Source organism: Sapajus apella, unplaced genomic scaffold (genome assembly GCF_009761245.1).
Source record: "Sapajus apella isolate SASKATOON/1434 unplaced genomic scaffold, GSC_monkey_1.0 scaffold214, whole genome shotgun sequence".
In the NCBI taxonomy this organism is placed as follows: domain Eukaryota; kingdom Metazoa; phylum Chordata; class Mammalia; order Primates; family Cebidae; genus Sapajus; species Sapajus apella.
Window position 1 is genome coordinate 52,667 of NW_022437154.1, and position 11,936 is coordinate 64,602.

General features: G+C 45.0%; 1 protein-coding gene across 2 annotated transcripts in view; it reads right to left on the reverse strand.

Annotated features, from left to right (window-relative positions):
- Positions 1–11,936, reverse strand: part of TBC1D2B (TBC1 domain family member 2B) — a 76,172-nt gene that overhangs the window by 39,979 nt on the left and 24,257 nt on the right. For both annotated transcript variants that reach the window (XM_032270669.1, XM_032270670.1), the window contains exon 3: positions 3,853–4,021. In XM_032270669.1, the coding sequence (XP_032126560.1) occupies positions 3,853–4,021 (169 nt within the window). The remainder of the gene's footprint in view (positions 1–3,852; positions 4,022–11,936) is intronic.

An 11,936-nucleotide genomic window follows, 5' to 3' on the forward strand; every position in this document is an offset into this window, starting at 1 on the left:
CCTTGGCCTCCAAAGTGCTTGGATTACAGGCGTGAGCCACCACACCCAGCCGGCAATTTTTTTAGTGACTCGCCTTTATCAAATTTGCCCTAAGCATTCAACTTAATTTTTCTTAGAACAATTTATTTTCATACTTCATGGGTTTAGTAAATATCTCATTAAATTACATAATTACAATAATAAGTACAACAGGCATTAACCAGTGAGGAACAAACTCAGCTGATTCTTGGTAGGGCTGCAGCTCAGCTGGGGGCAGCAAAGGCGCAGGTGCCCTCAAGTGGCCCTCTGGTCTCATACAGTCAGTGAGAACCATGGCTCTACTGAGGAAACTTAAAATGTCAGTTCCTCAGGGGAGCTAGTTAGGAGAGTTTCAACTATACTGGTAAACAGAATCAACAAACCTTCATTTATCTTTTAAGCCTTAACTATACTTTAATTTGGGTGGCATTTTGAGTGCATTAAAAAACACAATTTTTGAGCCGTTCATTTAAAATACAGGAAATCTAGTTTAGGGTCACTAAAGTCTGTCTATGCACCTAAAGCATTTTATTTAAAACTTCATAAAGCATCTGATAAGTAAAAAAAAAAAAAAAAAAAAGAAAGAAAAACAAAACCCATAAACACTTAAGATTCACATGCCAATGAATAAGCACTAGTGTCTGTAGAAAGTGGTCCCACAAACCTCTGTGAAAAACAGCTTTGTCATGAGCTGTGCCTCCACCGGCAACAGCAACAACTAACCCTCACCTAGTAGTCCCTAAGTGCCAGGCACTGTTCTAAGCAGTTTACATGTATGAACTCATCATCATGCTATCAATCTCATGATGTATGATTATTATCCTCATATTACAAATGAGAAATGGAGGCACAGAGCATTAACTTGCCCAAGTTATCCAGCTACGACATGGCACAGCTGGAAGGTGAACTCAGGCAGCCTGGCTGGTAATCACTGTGTTACAGGGCAAAGGCACAGCTGACAGAGGGTGACTCCTAGTGATGTTCACCCTGAACGTGATCTGTCAGCTGTGACAGGAAGTGACAGGCATTCACTTTCCTAGGCAGGAGACACTCAATCATCACCCTATGCTCAAGGATATGGAAAGCACCCAGTGTTACAGGTCTGTTTCCACCTCATTCCATTATCTCACTTTGAGGGCAGATGACACCCCTTAGGTATGAAAACCTGGCAAACAAATAGTTCCCCAAATGTGTTCTTATGATGAAAGGTGAAAGGAGCACTGGGTCCCCAGTCAAGAGACCTGGGTGTGTGTTTCAACTCAGCCACACACTTGCTATGTGATCTTGAGCATGCCACTCAACCTCTCTAAGCCTCAACCTTTTAGAATGAAGGGAGGCTCTCAGTGGTTTTCTGACACTTTTAGGAGCACAGATCCCTTTCTTCACTGGGAAGCCCAATACTTTGAAACAGAGGAAACCAGTGGTTCTCTAGCTGCAGGTACCCAGGGAAGGCAGCCCTACCGTGCCTCCCGGCTGACCCCTCCCCCTCCCCTGGGTGCTGGAAAATGACTGGGACTCAATCAGATGACACAAGGCACACCAAGCAGACAGGCACACGGTGAGCAGAGGTTCTGGGGTGACAAGGAAGGCACAGAATGGCCAGAACACAGAGGCTCACAAGTGCAAATACCAGGAAGCAGCTGCCCAAGGAAGAGACTAAAATCGTATCGTTGAGAACCTCAAATATCAGACCAAGGTGAGAATCTCAAATATCAGGCCAAGGTGAGAATCTCAAATATCAGACCAAGGTGAGAACCTCAAATATCAGACCAAGGAGCTTGGAGCCACACCTGCAGGCTGAGGGCAACTAGCGATGCTTCTGGTGTAGGGCGATGACATGATCAGAGCTGTCTGAAGAGAGAAAACAGCAGAAAGCAGATGGATGGGAGAAGAGCAGGACCAAGAGGGTGGGGCTGTGGCCACAAGCCAGGATGAGGAAGGCAGGCAGGGCCCACTACAGTGATCACCCTCACAAGTGCTGGTCTTCTGAGGTCTCAGTACCCCTGCCATTCAGCTCCAATATAACCTATATATCCCACTCAGCTTCAATATAAACCTATGCCTTAAGAACTAAAAACACACAGAAAGTAACTTTTATCATACTGAATTCAACCACGAGGGTACAAAAAAGAAAGCAGTTACAGCAAAGAAGCTACTTTCTTAAACAGTGTGTCCTTGGATAGCTTCTAAGAACACCCCAACCCCATCCTGAAAAAACAGTGGGACCCCTTATGGAGCTCAGTTCGCCAACTGCATAGTGACCACTGGCCTGGGCTCTACAGGACAGCAAGAAACTTACAAGTCTGCCACAATGCACTGCCACTACAACCTTTCTCTCTCTCTTTTAATTCCTTTTTCTTTTGGAGACAGGGTTTCACTCTGTCACCCAGGCTGCAGTGCAGTGGTGTGAACTCGGCTCACTGCAGCCTTGACTTCCTGGCCTCAAGCAATCTTCCCACCTCAGCCTCTAAGTAGCTGGGACCACAGGCATGCACCACCACAGCCAGCTAATGGATAAACAAAATATGACACGTTCATATATGGGAATATTACTTGGCCATGAAAGGAAATGAAGCACTGATACTTGCTACAACATGGATGAATCTTGAAAATATTATGCTAAGTAAAAGAAGCCAGACACAAAGGTATGTACAGTACCATTTATATGAAATGTCCACAATAAACAAATTCATAAAACAGGGGCAGTGGTTCATGTGGTCCCAGCACTTCAGGAAGCCAAGGTGGGATTGCTTGAGCCCAGAAGTTAAGACCAGTCTGTGCAAGAGAGAGAGACCCTTGTCTCTATGAAAACAATTAAAATATTAACCGGCCACGGTGGTGTACACCTGTAGTCCCAGCTACTCCAGAAGCTGAGGTAGGATAATAGCTAGAGCCCAGGAGTTGAAGGCTGCAGTGAGCTATGATCACACAACTTTACCCCAGCCTGGGTAACAGAGCAAGACCTTGTCTCAAAAAAAAAAAAAATTCTTAGAGACAGAAAGTTGATTAGGAGTTGCCTACAGTTGACAGGTTGGTAGATGAGAAGGTGTTGGGGGAAATGAGAAGGAATTGCTAATGTACTTAATTTATTTTTAGATAGATGAAAACATTTAAAAATTGATTGTGGTGATGGTAACACAAATTTGTGAATATACCAAAAATCATTGAATTGTACATTTTAAATGGGTAAATTGTATGGTGTGTGAATTGTATCTCAATAAAACTCTTTAGAAAAAAAAACAACAACAATAAGCCGAGCATAGTGGCACGCACCTGTAGTCCCAGCTACTCAACAGGCTGAGGCAGGAGGATCACTTGAGCCCAGGACTCAAGCCCAGCCTGGGCAACACAGCAAGACCCCATCTCATAAAAACCAAACAAACAAAAACCAACCCACCTCTACTCTCACTAGCCCATGCACAAATAGAGACTGGAAATCCAGAGCACAGGACCTGGCCAGCCCAGAGTCTTGGAGAGGAGGCTAGGCCCTAGGCACAAGAAGCCCCAGCTCTGCAACCTGAAAGAACTATGACCTCAGACACATATTATCCTTCGGCCAGTTTTGGTCTCTGTAAAATGTCAGCCATATGACCTACTTCACAGAGTCGAGCACTTAAATTAAGCCGTAAGTGTGAAAATGTTTGGCATAGTGTCAGACATAGAATAAGCATGGAATACAAGCTAAAACCACAATGATCTATGGGAAAGCATGATGTAAACGACAAAGACCTTCCTAAGTGTAAGATGGTTTCATAACTTCATTTATAAAATTACAACATGCATTATCAGAAACAACCCATTTTCAACTTCATATGCTGCTTTCCAAAGACTCACTTGAGCTCATTGCCCCACTGTTTCAAAGAGTAAAAATTAATGGAATTTGGATGCCCTGGGGCCGGCTGATTTGCAGCTTGTTCTCCCACCAGCTCTCCAGGCACAGTCTCCACAGCCAGGACATTTCTGGCTTTTTCTGCAGAAGCATTTGGGTGTGGGTAAATTAAATCTGAAAAAAAAAGGCAAATAAATGTCAGTTACTCAAAGCTTCCACACAAAACTTGACATCCTATATGAAACACTGACAATATACGATATAAAAATCTAAACTATGTAATAGTCTATTTTTTTTTTCATTTTAGGTTTTGGAGTACATGTGAAGAACATGCAAGATTGCTGCATAGGTACACACATGGCAGTGTGATTTGCTGCCTTCCTCCCCATCACCTATATCTCGCATTTCTCCCCAGGCTCTCTCTCCCCAACTCCCCCCCCCCCGCTGTCGCTCCCCTATTTCCCCCCAACAGACCCCAGTGTGTGATGCTCCCCTCCCTGTGTCCATGTGTTCTCATTGTTCAACACCCGCCTAGTAATAGTCTATTTTTAATGTACACTACCTACAAACATAATCTGTGGGTAACTCTGGTGTTCTAAAACCATTTTCATCTAAATAGATCCATGTTTCTCAAAGTAAGACTGTGACGTGCTTCAAACCACCAGATATTAACGGTGTTAGCCCAGAGAAAGCAAAGGCTAGAATTTTCCTCCAGTATTGCAGAACAATAACCCTCACCATAAACCCGTCATCAAAGTCCAGTCACCTGTACTGATAAGAAACAATTTCTGGGATAAACTGTTAGGTAAGAAGAGCAAAGGGCAGATGAGACTAAACGAGGCTCCCTTCTCTCTAAGAAAGCGAGAGAAATACAAACGTATTTGCTAATACTTGTAAGGAGTGACACTGAAAAAAATCAAGTTTGCACATCACAGAATAGCAGTTCAGTAAATTCACAAGCAAACAGTGATGCTAAAGCATGATGAAATGTCGCAACACATCTTTAAAATGTAAGCGTTTAAAATATTTCAGGTGGAAATGATATGATGTTCAGGATTTACTTCAAAATAGCAATATTTTGTTACTTAAATACATCCTAATATTTGCAGGTAACATGTTATTTGCTTCAAAATAACAAAGACGGTTATCAATGAAACAAGAGGGTAATTATTGTTGAAACCACCCAATAAACCTGGAGGTAATCTTATGTTATTCTTTGCATATGTTTAAAATTTCCCATAAAAAAAATTACGTTAAGTTTTTTTTTTTTTTTTTTTTTTTTTTTGAGACGGAGTTTCGCTCATGTTACCCAGGCTGGAGTGCAATGGCGCGATCTCGGCTCACCGCAACCTTCGCCTCCTGGGTTCAGGCAATTCTCCTGCCTCAGCCTCCTGAGTAGCTGGGATTACAGGCACGCACAACCATGCCCAGCTAATTTTTTGTATTTTTGGTAGAGACGGGGTTTCACCATGTTGACCAGGATGGTCTTGATCTCTTGACCTCATGATCCACCCGCCTCGGCCTCCCAAAGTGCTGGGATTACAGGCTTGAGCCACTGCACCCGGCCACGTTAAATATTTTTTTACAGGCCGGCCGCGGTAGCTCACGCTTGTAATCCTTTCTAATCAGATAAGCACACAATCAGAGTCAACAGGACAGGCCTCTGTAGAGGTCACTGAGCACTGGCAAAGAAAACAGAAAGCAGGGAGTGCTGGGCTGCGCGGGCTTGGAAATCAACGTCCTGAATGCCGCATGATGGGCCTACACTGTGTAGGCAGGTTCTGACTTGACTGACCACAGTCAGTGTAGGAAGGGCTTCAAGAACACACTGGGAAAGTATCTTGGGTGTGGCATGAGTAAACAACTGCTGTGTATCTATCAGGGTAATTAGGCTTTGGCCAGGAGAGTCAACACACGGCTTATGGTAGGGTTCTGACTAGGAAAAGCAAGACGGTGTGCTGGCAACAGAAGAATTACAAGCTTGGTAACAGAGTACCCACTTTTTTTTTTCTTTTTAAGACTGGGTCTCAAACTGAGGGTTGGACTGCAGTGGTGTGACCACAGCTCACTGCAGCCTCTTGAGTCAAGAGGCAAGAAGGTACAAATGACTACAGATTGCCAGTTCCTGGTTTCACTATCATGTATCAAGCACCAGGCACGGAGGGCACAACCACCAACAAGACAGAGCTTTCCCCGTAAACTAAAACACATCCGGGAGAGAGACATAAGTAAAATAGTAACATGTCAAGCTCCAAGTCACCACAGAATAAATACATTCAGTCCTTGGGATCCAGACCCTTCCTCTGATGGGTCTTAGGGTTCCAGGAGATGCTTGGGGGACTTCTAGAGGGAGAAGAGAATGGGGGGGGTGGTCCCACGCTCAGCTTCAGCCTCAGCAGTTCCTCTGGGGTTCCCTTTAAGATTTCATTTGGAAAAGAAGTTCCAGTAAACAAAGGAAAAAAAGTTCAAACACCACTAATCCAGCCCAGTCTCCCTACCTACTTCATCTGTCAGGACACTAGAGTCCAGAGCCGTGGCCAGAACCCGGACTCCTGCTCTGCAGAATACAAATATTGCAAGGCAGACAGAGATGAGTACACCTACCAGAGAAGGGCACGGTGCTCGGAGGTGGGGGGTGTGCTCAATGTTGGTGACTGTGTGTGTCAGTCTACGGGCACATGGGGTACAGGTGTGGCTCAAACTCCTTTACTTCAAAGGCTGGTCTTAAATGATCATCATCACAATTCTAAGCCAAGTCAGGAAATAAACACAACAAAGTGTACACATTTCTGTTACAGGCTTAGTCCGGCCTCTCCTTCCTGTGTGGGCTAGTAGCAAGGTGATGAATGGTCCCTCTGCAAAATCGGATTGTCAAATGCTCATGTGGCAAAGTGCCTATTACCAAGAAAACCCCAACCTTGCAGCAACCCACAGCCCATACTGGAAATACTTCCTGAGGAACTCAGAGGCCCCGGGGAGGGGCGGAGAAAAGGGACCGGAGACCAGGGAGGAACATGTTGGAGGACAAGTTCCAGAAGTAATTATCTGATTTGAAAAAGAAGCTCTTCTCCAGCTTAATACATTTTTGCTGTTACTGTTACTTTTGTCTGCTTTTTGGTTTTTAAGAGACCATGTGAGATTTACTTAATTAAAAGCAGAGCTGCTGGCTTCTCCTCAATACATGTCCTAACATTAGCATGCAGGAAACCGCCTCAAGGAGGACATTAAGGGAAAACACAAACTAGGACATGGCAACACTTCCCCAAAGATTTTAAGAGGCTGGACTGGTGTCAATGAAATATCTTGTCTCACAGCTACAGTGGGGAAAGAAGGTCTGTGCCTGACGGTTTTTGGTGTTTAGACCTCTGTTCTTTTTAAACATTTTGAAATGCCTACATGACAACTCTGCGGGAGTTTCTGACTGCATTGTTCCCATTTCCTAGTTCTGATTCCAGCACCGCCTCTAAATCCAGTGTGATCCCAGGCAGTCTCAGCCTCCCCTGTCTCCAAGATCCCTTCCCACTTGCTGCATTCTAATACGTGATGCTCAAAGTCTCCTCCTAATGGGACTCCCTGCACAGGGGCGGCTCCTGCCTACATTTGGACTGCCTCAGTGAGTCTCCATCTCCTCTCCTGCTGTCTCAGTCAGGCCCAGGTGCTCTGCCAGCAACCTCTGCAGAGCACAGAACTGTGTACAGTGGGAGAATTCTCATAAAACCCAACCCAGGCCTGCAGCTGCATCCAAGAAAGGAGGAAAGAGCGCTGGGAAAGGGTTACCCCATATGCATCAATGGACACAGCAAACAGAAGTCTGGGTGTCAACACTGGGAGGTGGAGGAAGACAGGGTGGGCTTCATCTGAAAAAAGAAAATTTATTTATGAATGTGAGTTTTAATACAGATTGTGAAGGAGCAGTCAGGAGGAGTAGAAGTATCTTCCAAGTGAGGGCACCGCGTACACCCAAGCACCAAAAAGGAGAGGCGGCAAGCCACCGGGTCCTGAGAGGCCCCAGGATGGGCCAGTGCATGTGTCCGGTCCCCTACCCCGACCAAGGACACAAATCTGTGAGAACTGAACCCCTATCTGATTTGCTAACAGCTGCATATAACACCCAGCATAAAGGAGCGATGTAATACATATTGGTTAAATGACCAAATGAATCCAGAAAAGACAGGAACTTGCTAACATGGCATGGGAGGAAAGGCCTTCTGTGGGCTGAAACAATCGGGCAGAAGGCAACAAAGGCCCCTGCAGTTTTTGGAATGGGTTTATACTCATCATCCCTCCTGACTTCCCTCTCTCCTCCACCTTGCCTCCGACAGACTCCCTGAACTGGAGTCAGGGGTTGCCTCCTTTCCTTTCCACTCCTCCCTGTTCTCCTGCCATCTAGCTCAGCCACCGTCCCATTCACAGCCACATCAACCCCTATGCTCACCTGCATCAAGTCCCACCAAATCTAGGCTGAGGATGTCTCTGCTGGCACCAAACTCCAAGCCTGGTCCAGTCAGTCTCCTTTCCGACCCTCTCCAGCAGGCTCCTCCTAGACAGATCTGCAATCTAACACCACTCAGCAACTCCCTCCCATCCAGCTCCCACAGTCACATTCTTTGACAATTTCACAGAACCTTCAAAGCAGAAGGAACCTGGTTCAGAGAGCATCTTGCTTCACAGATGGGGAAACCACGATGTGCTCAAGGTCCCACAAGCCCTCTCCATGCTGCCTCTCAGACACAACACTAGTAACTACCGTGACTGATACCTCACACAAACGCATGGCATTCTGCAGCATTTTACAAGGATGACACAAAAGCACAGTTTCCTTGATCTCCGTATGGAATCACGACACTAAAAGATGATATGTAATTCCTGTGGCACTGTCTACGCGGGGCCTGCATTCCACCTGATGGCTTTCCTTCTGGCGGCCCTCTACACCCTGCATCGAGAGCACAGCTCAAGCTGCCTGTGGACTGAAAGTTGCAGCTACCCATCGCATGCCATCCCCTCGCACACAAGCTGTTAAGAGTGTTAACGGTTCAACTACCCGGGGCAGCTGCTCCAGGGGAGGAAAGGTGTGGTCATCCCTCAAACTGTATTCACAATACAATTTTCTGCAAGAAATACCATCCATACTCAAACAGGCACTTGGGCATTTGAGCCTGCTACGACCATGAATGCTTTAGTACTCACGAACTTTCAAAAAGTCTTTAAAAAAAAAAAGAAAAAAGAAAAAAAAAAAAAAAAGGCAGGGCCTTGTTAACCCTGGCTTGTTTTCTTACTAGTTTATGTGGGGAATAAAGTAAACAGAATGTACTAGACACACATCCTGTAATGAGGCTATCAGCCTTATGGGTGTCCCCTTTGGGTTCTAGCTACCTCATTCTCAACAGCTATAAAGGTTTGTAGACCCCTGATTGTATCTTTATGCAAATTATTCGTTTGTGTTGAAACTAGATCCTTATCTTTTCAAACACAGAAGATGATGTGGAATGGTATTTGAGGCATGGCATGCCTTCAGAGGCTACAGAAGGCAGACAGAACAGATATCAACTAATAATAAAGCTGCAAGTTCCAGTCACACAGGGAAGTCTCTTACTCAACATAGATTCTAGAAAAGAAAGTAATGTAAGCAATTACACAACAGTACCAGCTCCTTAATGGACATCCAATCCAGCTTTTCCTTACTTAGAGACCGTGGTTTTGATCGTGGTTGTAAGCTCAGCTAAAATACTTGGCTTCCCAGACTCCTTCTAGCCAGGAATGGCCATGTGACGGTTCCAGCTAATGCTACGTAAGCCACAGGCTTGTTTGAAAGCATCCCCCTTTTTGATGTCAGTGCCACCACCAGGGGCAGCTAGCATTAAGCAGAAAAGCTAATACACTCTAGCGACGGAAAACAGAGTCAGAGACAGCTTGGGCCCCTCAATGGCACTAGTGAGTAGCTATGCCAGCCACAAACTGCCTATCATGTGAGACAATTACTCCTGATGCGTTAGTCCTTATTAGTAAGGTTTCCTGTTAATTACAGCTGAACATACTGCTAGCCCATTCAAAATGGTATCATCTCATATATATATGTATACAGTGTGTATGTGTACATACATATGCATACGGCTCAATACACTTCACAATGCAGTTTCCATTTGATCCTTATAACCACCATGAAAGAGGGTGAACAAACTTCAATTCCCAGAGCCAGAGTTTGCCATCCCTGTACTACAGGAAAAGTGACTTACTTAAGAGTCTGATGACTAATAAATATCACCAAGGCTCAGGTCCACAGGCCTTCTTCTACCACATAGAGCTGCCTTCCAAGATATACAACTAGCTGTCACTGGAAAACATTAATCCCCCATATCTTTCCCCACATTGACTTTAGGTGCCAGGAGGGTCCTCATGGGTGACACCCATTAGACTACAAATCAAAATGTTTCAAACAATTGGGTGACCACAAGACAATAGTAGAAAAAAATTTATTTTTAATGTAAATCAGAGTTATAAAAACATTCTTCTTCAATTCCTGCTAGAGTAGGCTGAGCTGAGCAGATAACTACAAGCATGGCTTTACAAACTTTACAGAGCACTGCCACATAACATAACACAATTTATCTTTGAACTAGATTTTATCTCTGATGATAAAACAAAAGGGGCTAAAATACAGCCTTTTCTTCTTGACTTCCTGATTTAGATTTTTTGACTTCCTAACTATTATACTCTCACATATTGCTCAGGGGCCCAAAGTTTCATTATTTGATCTTAGAAGCTATCTAAAAATTAAAAGAAGTCTAAAGTTGCAGTCATTTCTATCTACAAGATTTTCAGAGGCACTCCACTGCTCTTAGGATAAAGTCCAAAATCCCAAGGCCAGCTGTCAAGGCTCTCCCAGCTCTAGCTCTGGGCCCCACGTGTGCCCCCAGGTTCAGCTGGCTCCCCACAACTGCTTCCAGCCGGCAGCCATCCTGACTGTGGCTCTGGGAAGGCATGCAGTCCAGCCCTCTCATCTGGCTCCCCTCCTCTCTACCTAATTCCTGGCCATCCTCCAGGCCTTGGCTTCGATGCTCTTCCTCACAGAGACCCTAACCGCCAGAAGCTATGCCCAGTCCACTCACAGCCCATGGTACCAGCATGCATCCTTCCCTCACATTTCTCTCATTTTTTCTCTGCAAAACCACCTTGCTTGACTAGAAATTCTGTGAGGAGAGGGACCAAGCTCATCTTGAGTGTCTACCTGGCTGAATAAGTAAATGTCAGATGGCATTTACTCAAGCACTCAATTCCACACCTGGAGTCCCCAAACCAAAGGAAGAGAAACCAACACGGGCTTCAGATGTTTTCTCGGGCTCTCCAACCATGGCATGTTGGCTTAGAAGCAGGAAGGGCAGGTGTGACAAAGAGACTATAGGGCTAGGCACCACTTCTTTGTCCCCCTTTCAGTTTAACATCCCTGAATCTTTGCTAGAAAGCAGCACTCTGTGTCCTCAGAACACAGGAACTGAGGCAAAGCGAGCATCTCCGGTGCCAAAGACACTGGCTATGCTCATGAACACTGCCTGTTCCCACAGGGCTTCCAAATGTTCCAAGTGATTCCGACACTCAGTTAGGAGCTCCTTCTGATGAAAAGCACTATAATAGTGGCTTTCAAAACAACTCAGTTACCAATGACACAACCCTGAACTAAACATAAGAAGACACAAAGTTGAAAATAAAGGCACAATCTCAGAACTTGGGATAGCCTGAGGGCTAAGACAGTCACGAATGTGACTTGAGAACTCTCATAGAAGACATATCAATAGACACAAAGTATATATAGCAATTTCTCACTGGTAAGAGGGTTAACCTGCTGAAAGATACCAGGACAAGTAAACACAAGATTGGCAAATTTGGAGATGAAAACTTTGTCTAAGAAGGCATTTGTTTCTGGAGAAATCAGCCCCATATGTGCCAACACCATCCTTGGTGGGACAGGAAACTCAGGTACAGCCCTGTGTTCTGCTGAGCAGAGGGTCCCATGGGTTTTACAAAGCGCAGACAACATCGCTTTAGGAAAGCGTTAGAACTAGTCCTTACTGTGTCTACTCCTTTTAATGTGCAC